The following is a 21,772-nucleotide window of genomic DNA, read 5'->3' as shown; positions in this document are numbered from 1 at the left end:
GAAACGTGGCACGACCCCGCGTCTCCTGCATCGGCAGGCGGACTCTCAAGCACTGCGCCACCAGGGAAGCCCTCTAGGTATTTTTTGATTACCTCTTTGATTTCTTCAATGTTCTCTTGGTTATTTAATAACATATTGTTTAGCCTCCAAATTTTTGTGTTTTTTGCGTTTCTTTCCCCTGTAATTCATGTCTAATCTCATAGCGTTGTGGTCAGAAAAGATGCTTGATATGATTTCAATTTTCTTAAATTTACTGAGGCTTGATTTGTGACCCAAGGTGTGATCTATCCTGGAGAATGTTCCATGTGCACTTGAGAAGAAAGTGTAATCTGCTGTTTTTGGATGGAATGTCCTATAAATATCAATTAAATCTATCTGGTCTATTGTGTCATTTAAAGCTTCTGTTTCCTTATTTATTTTCATTTTGGATGATCTGTCCATTGGTGTTAAGTGAAGTGTTAAAGTCCCCCACTATTATTGTCTTACTGTCAATTTCCTCTTTTATAACTGTTAGCAGTTGACTTATGTATTGAGGTGCTCCTATGTTGGGTGCATATATATTTATAATTGTTATATCTTCTTCTTGGATTGATCCCTTGATCGTTATGTAGTTCCTTCCTTGTCTCTTGTAACATTCTTTATTTTAAAGTCTATTTTATCCAATATGAGTATTTCTACTCCAGCTTTCTTTTGATTTCCATTTGCATGGAGTATCTTTTTCCATCCCCTCACTTTCAGTGTGTATGTGTTCCCAGGTCTGAAGTGGGTCTCTTGTAGACAGCATATATATGGGTCTTATTTTTGTATCCATTCAGCAAGCCTCTGTCTTTTGGTTGGAGCATTTAATCCATTTAAGGTAATTATCAATATATATGTTCCCATGACCATTTTCTTAATTGTTTGGGGTTTGTTCTTGTAGGTCCCTTTCTTCTCTTGTGTTTCCCACTTAGAGAAGTTCCTTTAGCATTTGCTGTAGAGCTGGTTTGGTGGTGCTGTATTCTCTTAGCTTTTGCTTGTCTGTAAAGCTTTTGATCTCTGCATTGAATCTGAATGAGATCCTTGCCAGGTAGAGTAATCTTGGTTGTAGGTTCTTCCCTTTCATCACTTTAAGTATATCATGGCACTGCCTTCTGGCTTGCAGAGGTTCTTCTGAGAAATCAGCTGTTAACCTTATGGGAGTTCCTTTGTATGTTATTTGTCGTTTTACCCTTGCTGCTTTCAATAATTTTTCTTTGTCTTTAATTTTTGCCAATTTGATTACTATGTGTCTCGGCATGTTTCTCCTTGGGTTTATCCTGTATGGGACTTGCTGAGCCTCCTGGACTTGGGTGGCTATTTCCTTTCCCATGTTAGGGAAGTTTTCGAATATAATCTCTTCAAATATTTTCTCTGGTCCTGTCTCTCTCTCTCTTCTCCTTCTGGGACCCCTATAATGCGAATGTTGTTGCATTTAATGTTGTCCTAGAGGTCTCTTAGGCTGTCTTCATTTCTTTTCATTCTTTTTTCTTTATTCTTTTCTGCAGCAGTGAATTCCACCGTTCTGTCTTCCAGGTCACTTATCTGTTCTTCTGCCTCAGTTATTCTGCTATTGATTCCTTCTAGTGCAGTTTTCATTTCAGTTATTGTATTGTTCATTGCCGTTTGTTTTTTCTTTAATTCTTCTAGGTCTTTGTTAAACATTTCTTGCATCTTCTCGATCTTTGCCTCCATTCTTTTTCCGAGGTCCTGGATCATCTTCACTATCGTTATTCTGAATTCTTTTTCTGGAAGGTTGCCTATCTCCACTTCATTTAGTTGTTTTTCTGGGGTTTTCTCTTGTTCCTTCATCTGGTACATAGCCCTCTGCCTTTTCATCTTGTCTATCTTTCCGTGAATGTGGTTTTTGTTCCACAGGCTGCAGGATTGTAGTTCTTGCTTCTGCTGTCTGCCCTCTGGTGGATGAGGCTGTCTAAGAGGCTTGTGCAAGTTTCCTGATGGGAGGGACTGGTGGTGGCTAGAGATGACTGTTGCTCTGGTGGGCAAAGCTCAGCAAAACTTTAATCTGCTTGACTGCTGATGGGTGGGGCTGGGTTCCCTCCCTGTTGGTTGTTTGGCCCGAGGCAACCCAACACTGGAGCCTACCTGGGCTCTTTGGTGGGGCTAACGGCGGACTCTGGGAGGGCTCAAGCCAAGGAGTACTTCCCAGAACTTCTGCTGCCAGTGTCCTTGTCCCCACGGTGAGCCACAGCCACCACCGCCTCTGCAGGAGACCCTCCAACACTAGCAGGTGGGTCTGGTTCAGTCTCCCCCGGGGTCACTGCTCCTTCCCCGGGTCCCGATGCGCACACTACTTTGTGTGTGCCCTCCAAGAGTGGAGTCTCTGTTTTCCCCAGTCCTGTCGAAGTCCTGCAATCAAACCCCACTAGGCTTCAAAGTCTGATTCTCTAGGAATTCCTCCTCCTGTTGCAGGACCCCCAGGTTGGGAAGCCTGACGCGGGGCTCAGAACCTTCACTCCAGTGGGTGGACTTCTGTGGTATAAGTGTTCTCCAGTCTGTGAGTCACCCACCCAGCAGTTATGGGATTTGATTTTACTGTGATTGTGCCCCTCCTACCGTCTCATTGTGGCTTCTCCTTTGTCTTTGGATGTGGGGTATCTTTCTTGGTTAGTTCCAGTGTCTTCCTGTTGATGACTGTCCAGCAGTTAGTTGTGATTCTGGTGTTCTCACAAGAGGGAGTGAGAGCACGTCGTTCTACTCCGCCATCTTGGTTCAGGGCCTCTTCCATTCTTTTTTATGGCTGAGTAATATTCCATTGTATATATGTACCACATCTTCTTTATCCATTCATCTGCTGATGGACATTTAGGTTGTTTCCATGTCTTGGCTATTGTAAATAGTGCTGCAGTGAACATAGGGGTGCATGTATCTTTTCAAATTAGAGTTTTTTTCAGATATATGCCCAGGAGTGGGATTGCCGGATCATATGGTAACTCTATTTTTAGTTTTATAAGTACCCTTCATACTGTTTTCCATAGTGGCTGCATCAATTTACATTCCTACCAACAGTGTAGGAGGATCCCCTTTTTTCCACACCCTCTCCAGCATTTATTATTTGTAAACTTGTTAATGATGGCCATTCTGATGGAAGTGAAGGGATACCTCATTGTAGTTTTAATTTGCATTTCTCTAATAATTAGGGATGTTGAACATCTTTTCATGTGCTTATTGGCCATCTGTATGTCTTCTTTGGAGAAATTAGATGATTACATTTAATGAGGCAGAAACAGTCAACTTAGAAGCACCTCCATCAACATCAGGCATTGTGGTTTCTCATGACACTCATGTTCCCAAGCTCTTACTCAGTGCCAGGCACTCTGTGCTAAGAACTTCACTCCCAGTAAAGCCCCCTAGGAACTGTTTACTATCCCCTTTTACAGACGGGGAAAATGAAGCCAAAGAGGGAAGCAAACGAGCAACAGAGTTGAGCTGCCACATAGCCCATCTCATGGCACACAAGCACTGTTCCCTCTGCCTAGAACACCCTTCCCCACCCTTCCTGTATTTGTTGTATAAATAGGAGGATAGATGGACCATGAATGATAATAACAACTCCCTGTCCCCAAGCCCTTTCTCTGTGCCAGGCACTGTGCTAGGTGCTTTACATGTATTGATGGTCACAAGAATCTTATGGATGAAGAACCAGGTACAGAGAGGTTAAGTAACTCACCCAACATCACACCAGCAGAGCTCCAACTTGCTCCCTGGCAGCTGGGGCCACAGGATTCCCTGCTACCCCGCACTGCCTGGGTGACCCCTGGCCCATTCTACTCCTCCCCCCTGCCCCTTGCCAACTCACTAGGGCCCAGGAAGGGGTCCCTCATGCAGGCCATGTGGTCCTGCAGACCGTGTGACCCTGGAGCTGAGTGGACACGGGCAGCAGAGCTGGAAATGGCAGAGCTCGTGGCCCAGAGCTGGCTCCTCCTCTTGCACAGATGTTGGGAGTACTGCCCTGTCCCCTACCTGTGGATGCCAGCTGGATGGGACAGGAGGGGAGGACAGTTTCTGTTGAGTCATTCCCAGTGGAACCGAGTCACGGTGTGGATGGTGTAGGGGTCAGAGAGCTCAGGTTCTGGTAAACTTGTTATTATCATGCTCCTTAGCAAATCTGCTAAGGTTACACCTCCCGGGGTGCTGGCGGGGCACATGGGGGACCTTGGAGGCTCCACTGTATGGATCCTAAACACTATGGTGGGGCAGAGCTAAAATTAACAATGGGAAACCACCAGCTCCTCTTGCCCTCTAAGGAAAGGGGGCTGACAGGGTCTGTGGGCTTCTGGGGAGCACAGAGCGCTCATGCCCACATTTCATAAGAAGGGAACCGGGCTGCAGAGAGCCAGCCCCTTGTGAGGGGGGTGAGGTACAAGGGGCCTGGGGGCAGGCAGCCTGAGTCCAGATCAAGTTCTACCCTTTACACTCACAATGTGATCACAGGCAAGTTGCTTAACCTCTCTGTGCCTCCAAAAAATTCATCTGAAGAAACTGAGATAATGACAGCACCTGCTCCCCAAGAATGAATGGACCTGGCACGGGGCACCAGGACCTTCAGCTTACCCCTTATAGTCTCATCAATGACCTTACAAGGTAGGCGTTGTGACGGCCATTTACAGATGAAGGAACTGAGGTTAAGACTCTCTCAGGGGCCACACAGAGCTAGTGAGAGGTAGAAACAGTCAGGGTTCAAACCTGAACAATGTCCTTGTCTCTGCGTCAGCTTGCTCCTATTTATTTCTGAGCCTTCTGAGCCTGCCACTATGTGTGGCACCTGTTAGATGCAGTCATTGTTGTCAAGCAAATAGATAGAATGGGTTGGGGAAGGAGTAGTGAGCTCCCCGTCACTCCAGAGGTATGCAAGCACAGCCTGGGCGTGGTAGGGGTCCTCAAGCGTTGGATTTGGGGTTGAACTCAGTGCTATTCAAGGCCCTTCCTTGCCTGCCTAGATCATAGGGCTCATCACTCTCTTCCCCCGGGACACAGGGATTATTTGGCTTGTTTTACAGTGGGGAAAACTGAGGCCCAGAGCCAGGATTTGCCCAAGGTCACTCATCCAGCTCCAGGTGAATCTGTGCTGGGGCCTCAGTCAAGGTAGATGGTCAGCTGAACCCACCTCACACCACCCCAGGCACAGGGAGTCAGAAAGATGGTCTCCTGCCTCTGAGGGACTAGAGAAAGGGGGCTGGGTGAAAAGGAGGACGCAGGCCCTCGGACAAGGCAGGGCCAGTCCTGGAGCCAAAGGCAGGTGCTCAGGGGTGTGTGGGGCCGGGGAGCAGGCGAAGGCCACCAGAAATGGCAACCTCATTCGTTGGACAAAATGAATAAACGAGGACCCAGAGAGAGATTCTTTTGTCCCGGACTGTGATATCATGCAGTGCACAGGAGGGGGAGTTGGGGCGTGGGCCTGGCAAAGCCTGATGCTCCAGCAAAGGTGGAGGACGATTCACACCAGGTGGGAGTTTTCTGGCCCTACTCAGCCCCCTTCCGGCTCCTCCCTCACACCAAAGTCAGAAATAGCTGCTATTTTCTAAGCATTCGGGATGCACAAAGCCCTGTTCACTCATTATGTTCTGCATTTATCCTAACACAGCCCTGTGAGGTAAGCACTGGGAATACCATCACCTTCATTTCTTCAGAAGACAAAACTGCAGCCAGAGAGGTTAAGAAATGCTTGAGGCCACACAGCCAGTGAGAGGCAGAGCTAAGAGTTAAGCCCTGCTGGCTGCTGGGTCCCAGGTCTTTGCCCCCTGTCACCCAGGCTCTGATGGCCTCCTTCTGGGGGTAGAGGATGCCCTCCCTTCTCTCCAAGGTCATCTCATCTGAACTTCAGGGTGAGAGTATCTCAACCTCAGCATTCATCTTCTGGAAAATGACTCGTGCTCTGGCCAAGAAGCTGCAGTCCTCGCCCAGGACGAGGGGCAGGTAGCAAAGCGGCCAACAGGGTCAGCTGTAAGCCTTGGCCACCCACGTTGATCACCCACCCAACGGGAATCTCCTTTTTTTTTTTTTAAACCAGCTTTTGGGAACTAGAACTCACATTCCATATACTTCACACCATCAAAGTGCACAGCGGAACGGTTTTAGTCTATCACAGAGAAACCATCACCACAATCGCTTTTAGAACATTTTCATCACCCCCAAATGAAATCCTGTATCTCGGGGCAGTCACTTCCCATTCCCCGCCCTCACTGCCCATTCCAGGCAACCACTAATCTACTGTCTCTATGGATTTGCCTCTTCTGGACATTTCTAGAGATGGAGTCACAAGAATTGTGTCTTTCGCAGGCACCTCTTTTTGAAGCCTCATAATCACCTCTTGCAGGAAGACTGTGTTCTCTCCATTTTATCGGTGAGGGAAACGTGGCTCAGAGCGATCAAGTAACTTGCCCAAGGTCACCCAGCTCGGGAATGGTGGGCGGATTTGGACCATGTCTGTCTGGCTCCAGAGACCCCCAGGCCACCCTCTTAGGCCTCAAGCCCAGAATTGCCTGACAGCTTCAGGGGCCTGAGGTTACGGGTTTGGGGGCAGGAGGAAGGCAGAAAGGCTAGGGGTGTTTGTGGGTGTGGAAGCCAGGGCTGGAGGGGCAGAGAGCCTGGGGGAGGCACTGGGTCCCACCACCAGACAGCAGGACGCCAGGGAGGAAAGGAAACTTGCAGGACAGGCCGTGGAGGCAGGAAGGGAGTGGGGTGGCCAAATTCCCCCTGGGGCGGCAGTCTGCCCGCTTCCCCCCCCAGCCCCGCCCTTCCCGATGATTGGTCCAGTCACATCCCCCCGGGTGACTCCACTGCCACCTCCTCCCGCTCTGGAAATAGCTCTCTGCCCCCTTGCTCCCAGACCCCGGGCCCAGTCGGATGACTCAGCACGAGCCCCAGAGCTGGCTGCCCTTCTGCCCCCTCCTCCGCCCCCCAGCCCGTCCCTCTCTGGCTGGAGCTCCCAGGAATTAACTACCACCAGACCCACGATGGCTGTGCCAGGACGGCCTCGGCCCGCACGCCCTCTGGGCCAGGCTCTTCTTATGCCCTTCTAGTTAGGGGGGCTCTGCTCACCTTTTACTGGAAACCCCCCTTGGGGTGCATGTAAGAACTTCACGTCCTCTTGCAACACTCTGTGTTTTTAAAGTTATTTCCGTATCTTGACCCCCCAAAAAACAAATTTTAGAATATGCTCTTTCAGGCTGCTCTCAGCTTTGGACCCCCAATCTGACCCATCCTACCAGCCCCCTTGGGAATCACCAACTTAATAAGTTTACCCGTTCATGGATGGGGAAACTAAGGTTCAGAGAGGGAAAGGGGCTTCCCCAAGGTCACTTGGCTGGGAAGGGGCAGGCTTGGAGCATGAATGTGTATCCCAGTCCCCTGGAAATGGCATTCTGAGGGTTTGCTTGTGGGCCCAGCCAGCCAGTGTGAGGAGGGGGACTCTTGATCCTTGGTGGCTTAAGAGTTAAATGATAGGGCTTCCCCGGTGGCACAGTGGTTGAGAGTCCACCTGCCGATGCAGGGGACACGGGTTCGTGCCCCGGTCCGGGAAGATCCCACATGCCGCGGAGCGGCTGGGCCCGTGAGCCATGGCCGCTGAGCCTGCGCGTCCAGAGCCTGTGCTCCACAAGGGGAGAGGCCACAACAGTGTGGTGGCCCAGTGGTTGAGGGTCCGCCTGCCGATGCGGGTGGTGCGGTTTCGTGCCCCGGTCCGGGAGAATCCCGTGTGCCGCAGAGTGGCCGGGCCCGTGGGCCATGGCCGCTGGGCCTGCACGTCCGAAGCCTGTGTTCCACAACGGGAGAGGCCACAACAGTGAGAGGCCCACGTAACGAAAAAAAAAAAAAAAAAAAAAAAGAGTTAAATGATAGCAGCAGCTGTTTATTACACCAGAGTACCAAACTTTTTTTCACTTTTTCATCCACTGGTTCATTTAGAGCCAGACAGCCTGGGTTGGAATACCAGCTGCAGCAAACTTAGTGCTCTGTGACTTTGAGCAAATCATTTAACCTCTCTGAGCCTCCCTCTCTCATCTATAGAATGGATTTGATAATAATAGCCCCTGCCTCATAGGGCCGTAGCGAAGGTTAAATGAGTGAATATGCCTACAGCGCTTAGAAAGTGCCCAGCTCATGTTGAGCGCTTGATAAATGCGAGCTGTTTTATTACTATTCCTGGCGAATGCATTATGTGGGCCGAACCCAGTGCCCCTCCCCTCCCCCCAGCCTCAAGGAACTCACTGGGAAGTGTAAGAAACTGTCTAGAAAATAGGGCTGCTACAGTCCAGAGAGGTAGGGGCTGGGGTGAAGATTGGGGCTGGGGTTGCAGGACCCAAAAAGGGGGCCTGGCCCAGCCTGGGGGTCCCTAGGGAGGTCCACAATGCTGTGGAAGGTGCCAGCTGGGAGTCAGAGGTCGGAGTTCCAGCTCCAGCTCTGCTGCCCACCTGCTCTGTGACTTTGGGCAGGTCACTTGCTGACTCTGGGCTGCAGGCTCTTGCCCTGCATGGTGGAGGTGCCAGGTCTCCGGGGACCTGGGCAGCCAGACGTCCGGGAGGACAGCCATGGCTCTCTGGGCTATTTTTACTTGGACTGAGGGCAGTCATACACTCCTCTTGGAATCAGAACCTGAGAGATGCCGGACGGAGCCCCAAGGTCATGCAGCACGACCCCTCCTGTGTCTGAGGCTGGGCCAGCTCACTCAGCAGCCTCTTTGGGCTCAGTCTGGTCCCATCTATAAAACCCAAGGTGGGGCATCCCTCTCTCTCTGGTCCCCCAGAACACTGCACCCCAGTTATTACAACCTGACCTCATGCACTGCCATGCTTGGACACATTGTTATTTTTATTTTAAGCCGTTTAGAAAGCCACAGAAAAGTTATGAGATTGGAGATGGGGAGAAAAGCTGGGAGTGGAGATGAGTGACAGAGATGCAGAGACATAGAGATGGGGAGAGAGAACAGAGAGATGGAGATAGAAACGGACAGACAGAGACAAAGATAGAAATGGAAAAAGAGGTATAAGTCAAACACAAGGAGACAAAAGTAGAAAAGTATTTAAAGAAAGAGAGAGGAAAGACCTGGGGGCGGGGTGGCGAGGAGGGGAAAGCAGTGGGGAAAGAGGCGGGAGGGAGGAGATACAGAGACGAGGGGGGGCCAGGTACAGGGTCAGTCAACCTTTCTCTTCTCTGAGTCTCAGTGGTCTCACCTGTAAAACCACATCTGAGCTAAGTGACCCCCAAGGGCTCCCTGAACTCTGATGTTCAGACCCTGTGGTGTGAGGCATCTTGAGAATGGGTTGGAGTGATGGGTCCCACCAACCTCCTAACTCTTCAGAGCTGGGTCATGCTTTGATATTCACTCCCCACTGTCAGCTCTATATAACTAACCCCATCTGGCATGTGGGAAGCTGAGGATCAGAGAGGGGCAAACATTTTTCTAAGGCCACACAGCCGACTGTGATGGGAAGGGACCTGGGCTGCTGAATGTGGTGGGTAGGCCTTTCCACCTGCCTTCCGACTCCTTGTTTCTGTGGACCCATATCCCAGTATCCCCGGTGGCTGTCACATCACCTCCCCTGCTTCATCCCCTCCCTGGCCCTCGGTGATCAGTGGATCAGGGCAGAGGTGACCCAGCCACATACACACTTTTTCCATGCTGCCTGTGGACACTCTCTGAACAAAGGGCAAGAAGGGAACGTGTGTTCCTCAACCAGGCTCCCTTCTCCCCACTCCTCAGTGAGCTACTTCAGGCTGGGGCTCCTTCAGTAAGGAAAGAGATAAAATTCAGGGAGAAGTCAGTCAGAGCCTGGGTTCCTGCTGTTGGAGCGTGGAACAGTGCGCCCTCGCTGAGTGTGCCGACATCCCAGCCCTCACGGCCAGCACTGTGGGTTCCCTACCCAACAGCCCTCTTCTCAACTCCATCCCACCAGCCGCCTCCCTCTCCTTAAGAGTCTCACATTGGTTTGGGGATTCCACACCCCCCCCCACAATGATGCTCAGGGAAGATGACTCCAGACGGCCCCAGAGGCGAGTTACAGTTGCTCTCAGCCCATCATGGTGGTCTTGCCTGTGATTGGCTTAAGCATGGACATGTGGTTGTTTCCTGGGAAAGGGAGGCTCAGAGGGAATTGGTCAGAGTGGAGGGAGAGGGGCTTCTAGGAAGTTCTTCTTTGTTTTCGAAAGGGGACATGAAGCAGAGACTTGCCTTTTCCTGCCTTTGGATGTTGAATGAGGATGTGATGCCTGGAGCTGTGGCAGCCATCTTGTGTCCTTGAAAGGAAGGTGAATTGTAGAGAAGAAGACCTCATGCTGCATAAGTGACCCCGAGCTGGAGCCCCCTCGCTGAGCCCTGTCAAGCCCAAGGGCCATGAGAGGCAATAATGAAATACTGAACTGTTGTATTTTAAACCATTATATTTTAGGGTGATTTATTATACAGCAATAGAAATCAGAACAGTAAGTGTTTCGTAGATATTTGGTGAATTAATGTATTACGTACATGATTAGGTGGATTTTTTTTTTTTTCTAAGAGAAGCTGCCACGTAAAAGAATCCAAGAGTTGCCATTGAGTAGCAGTGACCTCAGGTCCCCTGGAGTAGGTCACCTTTCCTCCAGAGAGTTCCTCAATGGCTTTTCGTAGACACTGCCACGTAAGGTGAGAGGTGAGATACAAGTGACCCAGATCTGGCCAACCTGTAGCCTTTGGAACATCACCCACAACTTAGGAACCTTGCCAGCCCAGCCTGCAGACACTTAGTGGGGATTTGGTCACTTGTCTTCAACTGGCAGATCATTGAGTCTCGCCTGCAGAATATCACAGAATGTCATCAGCTCTGCCTCAAGGCGCCCACAGCATGGAGGGCAGGCGGGACTCCAGGATGCAGGTCACTGGAAAAGGGAGTGTCGGCCCGTCCAGAAGGTGTATCAAGATCACAACCATGTGGCTAGTGACAGGGGCAGCACCAGAGGCTGCCACAGTGGGACAGATCAGAGCCTCTGGGCCTCTTCCCACCACATTTGCAAGGACTGGCTCCCCTTGGACTGAGTTAGCCCTGGACTCTTGGTCAATTCAGGGAGAAGAAAGGAGGCCCTGAATGAGAAGTTGGACTTCCTGCTAATTTGAAAGTGGAGGCTCAAGCTGGTTTTACTTTGAAAAATGTGGGAGTTGGGGTTCTATTTACCTCTAAGGGGATGAGGCATGTCACACTGCTTAAGTAAATCTGGAGATCCCCCAAGGCAGGGAGCGGTTAAGAGTGAACACCCTGTTATACGTACAGCAGAAATTAACACAACATTGTAAATCAACTATACGTCAATAAAATAAACTTTTAAAAAGCCATCAAAAATCAACATTATGGTGGGGAAAAACAAAAAAAGAGTGAATACCCTGGGTGCAATCCCAACTCAGTCGGTGATCCTAGGCAAGTTGCTGAAACTCTCTGTGTCTTAGTTTCCCCATCTGTAAAATAGGGGTGGTGGTTGTACTAGTAAGGGTCCGCCAGAGAAACAGAACCAACAGGAAGTATATATAGAGAGATTTACTTTAAGGAATTGGCTCACACGATTCTGGGGGCTGGCTAATCTAAGATCTATAGGGCAGGCCGGGAGCTTAGACACCCCTTCCCCATCGCCTGCACACTCCACCATCTAGCACTCAAACCTCTTCTTGACACCCAGGCATCTTAGCCTGGCACAGACAACCCCCCCACACACAGAATTAACTAAAACCACCACTCGTTTCTCCTTCACACGATGCGCTCCAGCTCCATCAGAAATGGGATGGAGCTGGGACCTGGGACCTGGTCCATCCCAGCTCTACACCATCACACCTGTTCTTCCCTCTTGCCTGATCCCTACCATAAGGATGATAAACTTCTGCCCATCCTTCAAGACCCAGCGTGCCTGATCCCCTCTAGGCAATATTGATTTTGTCTCTCCTCTCTATTTATCACTGTACCCTGTAGACACCTCCGTGCCCCCTCTCTCTCTTTCCCACATAGCTTGGCTCTCTGGGGCTTCTGGGGTCTGGTTCCAACCTGCTGTTTCCCATGAGTCTCCCAAACCACCGCGAGCTGGGACTATTTTTTGTTTGTTTTGTTATTTTTTTGCGGTACGCGGGCCTCTCACTGCTGTGGCCTCTCCCGTTGCGGAGCACAGGCTCCGGATGCGCAGGCTCAGCGGCCATGGCTCACGGGCCCAGCCGCTCCGAGGCATGTGGGATCTTCCCAGACCGGGGCACAAACCCGCGTCCCCTGCATCGGCAGGCGGACTCTCAGCCACTGCACCACCAGGGAAGCCCCCTTTTTACTTTTACTTCCTTATTACTTTTTGTTGTTGAACGGTCTAATTTTATTTATTTATTTGGCCTCACCTGGAGGCTTGTGGGCTCTTAGCTCACCAACCCGGGATTGAACCCAAGCCCTCAGCAGTGAGAGCACAGAGTCCTAACTACTGGACCACCTGGGAATTCCCTGAACGGTCTAATGTAAACATGACATTGCTCCGAGACTGAGCCACACGAGTCTCCAAGTTTATTACGGCTGCGCCCAGTTAGTGGTACATTCATTTTTGCTCAGATATAGGTTTCTCTTTGGCGTTGTGATCTTTACCTGTGTAAATGCGCGATCATGTTGATGAGCATCTAGTTTAGAACCGATCCATGCACTTTCTGAAGTTTAACTATCTAACTGTGACGTGACTTTGATGAATATTCTCCCCTCCACTTACTGCCCCAGCCTCCTATGCTCCTGTTCTGAATACCCGAACAGCTGGCCCCATAGCAGAGACCCAGTGATTATCAGAGGACAGAGGACCCGTGATTATCAATACCACAAAGTGATACCCCTCTCTATAACAAACATTTGCTAACATCCCCTTTGCTATCCTAAAATGAAGCTCATCCATAATACAACCTACTATTGATACATCCATAATTTTAAAAATTCAGTATCATATCCTAACTATAATATGTATAAAGATAAAAAAAAAGTTTTTTATGATAAAATAAAATGCTTTTCAATATTTAAATGCTTGGGCATAATGGCACCAGAGGACACATGGAGCAGTTTGATGTTTGCACCTATTCACAGAACTGCCACCTTTGCAATACTTACCAGCGCAGGTATGTTGGGTGGCTGACTGCATAGTCAGGACAGGCTGGGCTATGCTGCAATGACAAACACTTCAGGCATCTCCCAAATCCCCAAGGTGATTTCTCACTCACACTTCACGTTCAGTGTGGTTGGCAGGGCCTCTGCTCTTCCCTGATACCCAGCTGGACCACAGAGACTCCGTCCAGACCTGTACGTTCATGGCCGCTGTGACTGAGGAGAGATGTGGAGAACACTCATTGGTTCTTAAAACCTCCACCGGAAATGACGCATATCCCCTCACATTTCATTGGCTACACAAGACTTATGTGTACCTAACTTGAAACATCCTACCTTATTCCTGAAAGGAGGGGCACTCAGAGTACTTACATCCATAGTGATGGTCACAGCCACAGAATCCCATGGTGGCACTGCTGTGAGGGGTGCCATTTACTGAAATGGTGAACCAGTAAGTTCACCATTGGAAAGTTCCCAATTAAAAAAAAACTTTTTTTCAATTTACACCATAGTTGTATTCTTGGAACATTTAATATATTTTTAAACAGTTCAAAGATAATGTATGTATAAGTAAAATTTATAAGTTCTAGAGTTCGGGTCAAGAACGTGGGATAAATCTTCCTTGTGTGTTTTATCCTGCACATTCTAGAACACCCAGCATCCCTCCTTCTCCCCTCCCCCCACTAAATGTCAGTATCCTCTTCACTGCCAAAAACACTCCCACAGGGCTTCCCTGGTGGCGCAGTGGTTGAGAGTCGCCTGCCGCTGCAGGGGACACGGGTTCGTGCCCCGGTCCGGGAAGATCCCACATGCCGCGGAGCGGCTGGGCCCGTGAGCCATGGCCGCTGGGCCTGCGCGTCCGGAGCCTGTGCTCCGCAACGGGAGAGGCCACAACAGTGAGAGGCCCGCGTACCACAAAAAAAAAAGGAAAAAAAGAAAAAAAAGAAATATACACCTTGGCTGAAAGTACCACTGCTCTAGCTGAAGCAGGGATGCCCATTCTGCCCCACACCTGCCATAAACACCCCCTCCCACATCTGTCAGAAGACCCTGAGTCCCCAGTGCTCAAAACCTGGGGCTTCATATAGCCCAGTTTCATAATTCACTAGGCCCACAAACTCACCTCTTCCCTGTGGTGAGTGGGGGCCATCCTGCCCTTTGAGTTTATCAGATAATTCACGGGAAAACTTTGGATGAGGTGGTTGAAGTCTACATTCACCACGATGGAGGGAAAGGTCACCAGCCAGAATGTGAAACATTCTGTACCTCGGACAAGATATTCATCTTCCTTGAGAAAACAATATCCTCTGATAAGTGGAAGTATTTCCAGCAAAGATCCTGTTCTAAATGTGATGACAGAGGTTCAGTATTTTGTTTCTATTTCTGTGGAAAATGCCAGCACAGAAAGAGTTTTTATATCTGTGGGGAATGTATATATATATACCTATGTGGTTGGACCAAAGCAACAGAATTGACGCAGGTCAATAGAGGTGAAGTTTTTGTGGCTCTGTTTTTAAAAGTTGTACCTTTCACTTGCTAGGGGACAAAAAAATGAAGTGTGTTTGGGGGTGGGGAGGGAGAAAGAGAGAGAGAGGGAGTGCACACAAAGAAAAATAAAATGTAAGATATAATTTAAATCATGGATAAAATGGCAAATGTTTGTGTCATGTCTGGTAAGATTTATGAAGCCTGGCCTCTCACTTTTTTCAAATTTTTTGTCTTGTTTATGGCTTCCTTTGCTGTGCAAAAGCTTTTAAGTTTAATTTGGACCCATTTGTTTATTTTTGTTTTAATTTTCATTACTCTAGGAGGTGGGTCAAAAAAGATGTTGCGAGAGAGAAACGACTTAAATATTCATCAGTAAGGGAATGACTAAATCACAGTGTTACTTCCATACAAAAGAAAAAGAGATAGTTATTAAAAAAGAATGTGTTGGGAGAAGGGGGCGTGATAAATTAGGAATTTGGGATTAACATACACACACTACTATAAATAAAACAGATAAACAAGGACCTACTGTATAGCACAGGGAACTACACTCAATATCTTGTAATAACCTATAATGGAAAAGAATCTGAAAAAGAATATATATATATATACACACACACAATATATATAGAGAGAGAGATATAACTGGATCACTTTGCTGTACATCTGAAACTAACACACCACTGTAAATCAACTACATTTCGATAAAAATTTTAAAAAACGATGTTGCTGTCTCATTTTTTTTAACATCTTTATTGGAGTATAATTGCTTTACAACGGTGTGTTAGTTTCTGCTTTATAACAAAGTGAATCAGCTACACATATACATATATTGTCGTCACCTGATCCCTCCAGCTCTGTTCAGTTAAAATGTGCTAAGTTGAGCTCAGATGAGTCATCATGCACACAGCTCTTCACAGTTTATCACTTAGACTTTCCCAGCTCTTACCCAAGCCCTGATTCCTTTTATGTCCTCTCCAACTTCTCAGCCTGGCTCCACCCCAAAAGCCACAGTCCCAGGCAGAGACATTAGAGCTGGCTTTCAGGGTCTAAAGAGGTCACCTTGGCTGTCCTGGGGGTGTGAGTCCCGTGGATCTCAGAGCAGCAGGTAAAAGGGACTAAAGGTCGAGATCAGACCTCACAATGGAGGAGTTAGACAGATGTTCACACCCTCAGACTCACGCATATAGCTGCACACACTCTCGGCATCCTCACAGAGACCACACACACACACAGATACATAGACCTCAACCTCAGGAACCAGATATTCAGAACCAGGCTCCACTGATGCCTCCTGATCCTAATGTTTACAATGTTTTACAGTTGACAACATGCCATCATGTCCTGGAGAGAAGCAGGGCGGCCTCACTCCCATCTTCAGCTCACACCGTTTGAGCTGGCATGACGGAGCGGGCATTGGGCGAGGGGGTAGGTATGCAAAGATAAGCAAAACTGAGGGGACCCCTACCCTCTCTGTCCAATAGGGGAGAGACAAAAAACCAAAGGAAACAAAACAAGGGGAAAAAACCAAAGTCATGATTATAAATTGTGGTAAAGATGTCCACTTCTGGAAGTATGGCAGACTAGATAGTGTGAAATACAATCCTAATACCTCAATGATTCTGGATAAAAAAAAACTTGGAAAACTGGAAGAAATGTATAACTGTGCAAGCAAGAAAATAAAGAAAATTGTGAATGAAAAATAGCCACGAGGCGGAAAATAGGAAAGAGTCATGGAGGACAGTTTGAGCCCATGTAAAAAACATCTCATGGGGATTCCAGAAGGACATAATAGATAATAGATATGCAAGAAAGGCGACACTTGAAGAGATATTTTATATATAAAAATCCTATTGGGACTTCCCTGGTGGTGCAGTGGTTGGGAAGCTGCCTGCCAATGTGGGAGACACAGGTTCGAGCCCTGGTCTGGAAAGATCCCACATGTCGTGGAGCAACTAAGCCCGTGTGTCACTACTGAGCCTGTGCTCTAGAGCCCGCGAGCCACAACTACTGAATCCACGTGCCACAACTACTGAAACCCACGCGCCTAGAGCCCGAGCACCACAACGAAGAGTAGCCACTGCTCGCCGCAACTAGAGAAAGCCCGCGCAGCAACTGAGACCGAACGCAGCCAAAATATAAATAATAAATAAATAAATTAATTTTTTAAAAAAAGAATGCACTTTAAAAAATCCTATTGGCCGTGTTTCTCTGGAGAATTCTGACTAATAAGCCATCTCGGAGACTGGTCCCTGTGACTGGAACACACCCCCATCTCTTCAGATTCCTCAGGGTTCAGCCTTCCCATCCCCGTTCTCCCAGAGCCCTAAGCCCATGAGCTCCCCAAAGATGGGGCCAGGCCTGTGGGCTTCACCAGGGTGCCCCAGAGTGAGCCCAGGGCCTGGTATGTTGCAGCCCTCAGTAGGTATTTGTCTAATGAATACATTTCCCTGCTACCTTCAAGACCTAGCACAGATTCTTATTTTTTTTTGGCCATGCTGTGGGGCATGTGGGATCCCAGTTCCCCCGTCCAGGGACCAAACCTGCGTCCCCTGTGGTGGAAGCGCGGATTCCAGATTCTTTCCTTCTCACTCTCACTCCACAGAAGCTTCACGAAGGAGGAGACCATGTTTACCTTATTTGAAGTTGGGACCCCTAGTCCCAACCTGGGACCTGGCACATAATATTTGCTCAAGAAATATTTGTTAGATCAATGCAGAATATATGCCATTGCAGGATCACATTTAAAAAATATTGGCCTATATAATACCCTGGGATTTCCTTTCCTCCTTTGCTCTTTCCTTTTAAGACAGCAAGGCATTTCTGAAGCCTCAAGAAAGGATGTAACAGCTGAAAGCAAGAAAAACGTATCCCTCGCCTGGATTTGCAGATTCAAAAGCTCAGACCTGAGAGGACCAGAAAGAACACACAGAAGGGCAAAAGATTTGGAGGAAATCATGAGGCATCCCTGCTGCCCAGGCTGGAAAATCATTTTCTGAACCATCAGAAGGAAAGGAGTTGAAAAGGAAATAAGATTGCAGTTGGTGGCGGTTCCCAGAGAAAGTGGTTCTCTCTCTGCTGGGGGCCACTGCTAGCTCAGAGAGAGCCCTTGTGTGAATGAGGAAAAGGCACCCTTTCCAGGTGCACAGCTTGGCAACTGGATCACAGACTGAATCTAGCCTTATCAGCCCCTCCCGCACCCCAGCCAGGCACCCATGTGCAGTGCACACCCCATATAACCGTACAGGGCAGCCAGGCCCAAGCTCTGCTAATCCCTGCCAGACGCAGAGAAAGCTCAAACAGGCCTGTGGGGTCTGAACAGAGGAAGCCTGTGCTTCACGTCCCAGGCAGAGCCGAATGGGGCTGGGGCGGGTCCCTGGAAAGAAGTGGCATCAGGCAGAAGGACCCTTGGGCAGCCTCAGAATTTCCATAAGTGCCTGATGGGGGCAATAACTGAAGACCAGGTGGGGTGCAGCATCCCTGAGGATACTACTGGGGACAGATGACAGCAATGACCAGATTGCCACCTCCCTGCCTATACACACTACAACCTGGCACATGTAAGCTTCTTGGAATTAATTAGTCAAAACCCCAGGGACATTTGGATTGGGGGAGAAACCTCAAAGAGACTAAGTAGCTGCCACGCAGCCACAATGAGGATTCCAAATAAAAATTCAGTTGAGTTGTAGAAAAAAGGAAGTTACCCTTTTTGCACGTCAAAGATATAAACAGAGCTTTTTATCTGCTGTGCTCCACAAAGAATTGTTGAACGAATACTTAATGTGTGTGACAAATGCCTGGTACTTCTCTGAGACCCTGAGTTTTATTCTGTCCTGATTTAATTATCAGAGCACATCATCTCCCTGACTAGATTATCATTTGCTTGAGGGCAGGGACCAGATTATTCTACTTTAGATCCTGCACACGTATCCTATACAGAAGTGTTCCTTGCCTGGGCATTCAATGGGGTTACTATATAAATGCATGGAATTTTTCTCCAGGCTCCAGATCAAAAAGCTCCCCTCCTCCTGTTTTCCCCTCCCCTCCTCTCTCAACTTCTCAGACAGCATAAGAATTCCCAAAGCCTGGAGCAGAGAGGGAGGAGGGGGACTTTAACTCTGTCCTCCGATGCAGCACAGCCTGATAAATGAGCCCGTTAGGATTTGAGACATGTCTGTTTCTGAAGATGGGTTCTGGCCTGTTCAGTGGCCATGAACCTTGGCGTAGTCTGAGGTTTGGGGCGGGGAGGTCGGGCTCATCACAGGGCTCTGGCCACTTGAGGGCAGGGGGCACTAGGTTGCCTGTCCTGGGAGTCCCTGGAGATGTATGGGGCCGAGGACTTGGGCATCTTGGGTGCTCTTTAAGTCCCTCTCGGCTTGGGTACCCACAATGACCCAGACCACCAGACCCCTGTCTGTAACCTCTGCTCCAGTCTGCTTCCTGGCTGCGGCGGTCACATACCAAGGTTTTATTCTGGGTCCCTGGAGCGAAATTTACACATTCTGCCCATGCGGTTGGCCTTTGTAGACAGGGATTGTGTCTCTTGGCCTGTGTCGGTAAGTTATTCCCCATGCGTCTGTCCTCTCTCTGTGGCCAGAAGGTCAGCGCCTCCCAGCGGCTGGCCGCCTAGCTGTCTCCCCAGCTGGAGTCCCTGCCAGCTTCCAGGCCACACATTAAACCCAGCTCTGCCACTTACTAACTAGTATCCTTGAGTTTATTACCTAAATTGTGGTAACCACAGTGACCATCTTCCCCTGATTCTTCCTCTTCTGCTCTGCGCTCACGCAGCCCCGGGCTCCCGGCACTGATCGACTGCTTGCTGCCCCCACCAGACGAGGCTCTACCCTCCATCTCCCAGTGCCCAGCACTGTCCCTGCCACTGAGTGGTGGCTCTGCCTCCTGCCCATCCTCTCCCTCCCTCCCTCCCTCCTCCCCATAAGGCTCCCTGCACACACAATCCCATCAAGGCCTTTTCTCCCTCTGAACCCCCCTTTCACTTGCTTCAGGGGATGAAAAACACCAGGCGGAGTCTGTGGCATGCCGAGTCTTTTATTAAGCCAGGTGAGTCACTCCAGCACCTGAGAAGGTACACTTATGTTCCAGATACCACGCGCCCCAGGGGCTGGGTGTGGCTGTCCAGCCCAGCCCAGACCTTCCCGGTGCAAGGGGACATTCTACTTTCTTCACGGGGTGAGGTGATGGATCAGAGAATTATGGCTGGAGTTTAGGTGGACGGTCTGGATAGGGGATTTAAGGTGAGGTTGGAAGGAATTGGGTTGGAATTTAGGTGAAAGGAGAGTTGAGTGTGACGCAGACTCTGCCGGCCACAGTGAGGAGAGCCAAGCTTCTCCTGGTTACCAAGCTGACGACCCTCCACAGGAAGCCAGGTCCCCAGGCACGTGAAACCACCTGAACAAACCCTCATCCCCCTCCCTGCCCCCAGCCCCTCCGCATCTCCCACCCGCCTCTAACAAACAAAGCAGGCACTCAGAAGCAAACCCTACAGCTACACAAGATTAAGTCCCCTCCCTCCCTGCCCAGGTGGGTGGGGAGAGGGGCATGGCGGGTGGGGCTTAGCCATGGAAGCCCAGCTCCTTGTACTTGGTGGCGATGTCCTTCCGGAACAGTTCCAGGGCCTTGTTCATGGCTCCCTGGGCGTCGGCACCAAAGTCCCCAGGATGCCTGCTGTGCAGAACGTGGATGATGGCTTCCGAGATGAACTGCAAGGACAGGGGCAGAGGGGTACTGGTCACGGGCAGGACAAGCCAGGGGCCAGATGGGAATCAGCCTGAACCCATCTTCTCTTTATTCCAGGGTCGTTTATTGAGCACTTACTATCTATCAGGCATGCTGCTGAGCGGCCTCCATGGATTAACTCCTTTAATCCCCACAACCCTGTGAGACAGGTACAGATGGGGAAACGGAGGCCCATCTTGGTACAGATGAGGAAAGGTCAGGCCGTGGAACCACGGTCAAGTGGCTAGGTGGGCTGGCTCACCAGCTACCCTCAGCTGTGCTCAGCTCAAGGACCCAGCCTCGGAAAGGAAGGGAAGTACTCCTACTCCATGGTTTTATCCAGGATTTGGCACTCCGAAAATCTAGAAAGAAACTATTTCCATTTGTGTGTATTTAATTTTTGCGTTTAATGGCTTAGGACGGTGATTGCTTTAAATAGCCTTTTTGGGGTTTGGGCAGGGGGTCAGAACATCATATTTTCTGTGCCAAGCACAGAGTTGGTACTCAGAAGTATAGGTGGGAGGGAAGGAGAGAAGGGAAGAGGAAAGGGTTCAGGCCTACAACTCAGCCCCAGGACCAACTGTATCTTACACCAGCCTCACCTTCACTGTTTGCTTTACCATCCACAATGTCATTACCAGGAAAATGGACACAGGCATCTCTACAGCACGGGGCTGCTCTAGGGACTGAAAGATCTTGTGTCTGTAAGAAGCTACTGTGCTTTTTCAACGGTTCAGAAAGATGTGATGCCAATCACTACCGGGGCCTGTGGTCAGGGGGTGTCATTTTACAGAGGCACAAACTGAGGTCACCTAGCAAGTGGACCCAGGGGATCGTGGACAAATGACAGCCAGAGCCAGGGACAGAGACAGAGACGGCACCGCGGTTGGGTTTGCCCATTTTCTCCGGCGCCCGGGGTGCAAGTGGCCAAAAGCAGGGTGGGGTTGGGTGAGTGGGGGGGAGCATGTACTGCGGGCAGCCTCAGAAGCACAAATGTCAACATCTAGTAAACCCTGCTTGGCTCAGAAACAGGGACAGCTCCACAAACACCTGCTCCTGGGCATCGATTTGGACATGTGTTTAATTCCCTTTTAATGTCATAAACACAACAAAACGAAGTGGGGGGGAGGGACTGACGTCAGCAAGCCCTGCCCATGGAGAACTCAGAGACCCAAGTTCTAGGCCCAGCTCCCTGACCTCCATGTGTGACCTCACCTGTAAAATAGGGGCTCGTGACCCCATTAGGTCCCCGCACTCAGTTTTCCTGAGTCAGTGGCAGAGCCACAAATACTTAGAAAATCATGGGCTGGGGCAGCTGGAAGATTGAGTAAAGATAGTTGCTTTTAGCACCCAGCGCCCTCTGTGCCTCCTCACTCACAGGTGGGAAGGAGAAATTTTTTATGAAGAGCACAGACGAAGTTTCCATAGTGAGGGAAAGATTA

General features: G+C 49.4%; 1 protein-coding gene across 1 annotated transcript in view; it reads right to left on the bottom strand.

The window, feature by feature from the left end:
- Nucleotides 1-19,627: 19,627 nt before the first annotated feature.
- The window catches only part of MB (myoglobin), a 9,997-nt gene continuing 7,852 nt past the window's right edge, over nt 19,628-21,772 (bottom strand). Inside the window, exon 3 of the mRNA XM_007456255.1 lies at nt 19,628-20,314. Within this exon, the coding sequence (XP_007456317.1) occupies nt 20,168-20,314 (147 nt within the window). The 3' untranslated portion in view covers nt 19,628-20,167. The remainder of the gene's footprint in view (nt 20,315-21,772) is intronic.

This window comes from Lipotes vexillifer, unplaced genomic scaffold (genome assembly GCF_000442215.2).
Source record: "Lipotes vexillifer unplaced genomic scaffold, Lipotes_vexillifer_v1.1 scaffold728, whole genome shotgun sequence".
NCBI lineage: Eukaryota > Metazoa > Chordata > Mammalia > Artiodactyla > Lipotidae > Lipotes > Lipotes vexillifer.
Note: the sequence above shows the minus strand (reverse complement) of the source record. Positions and strands in the feature narration are given on the sequence as shown.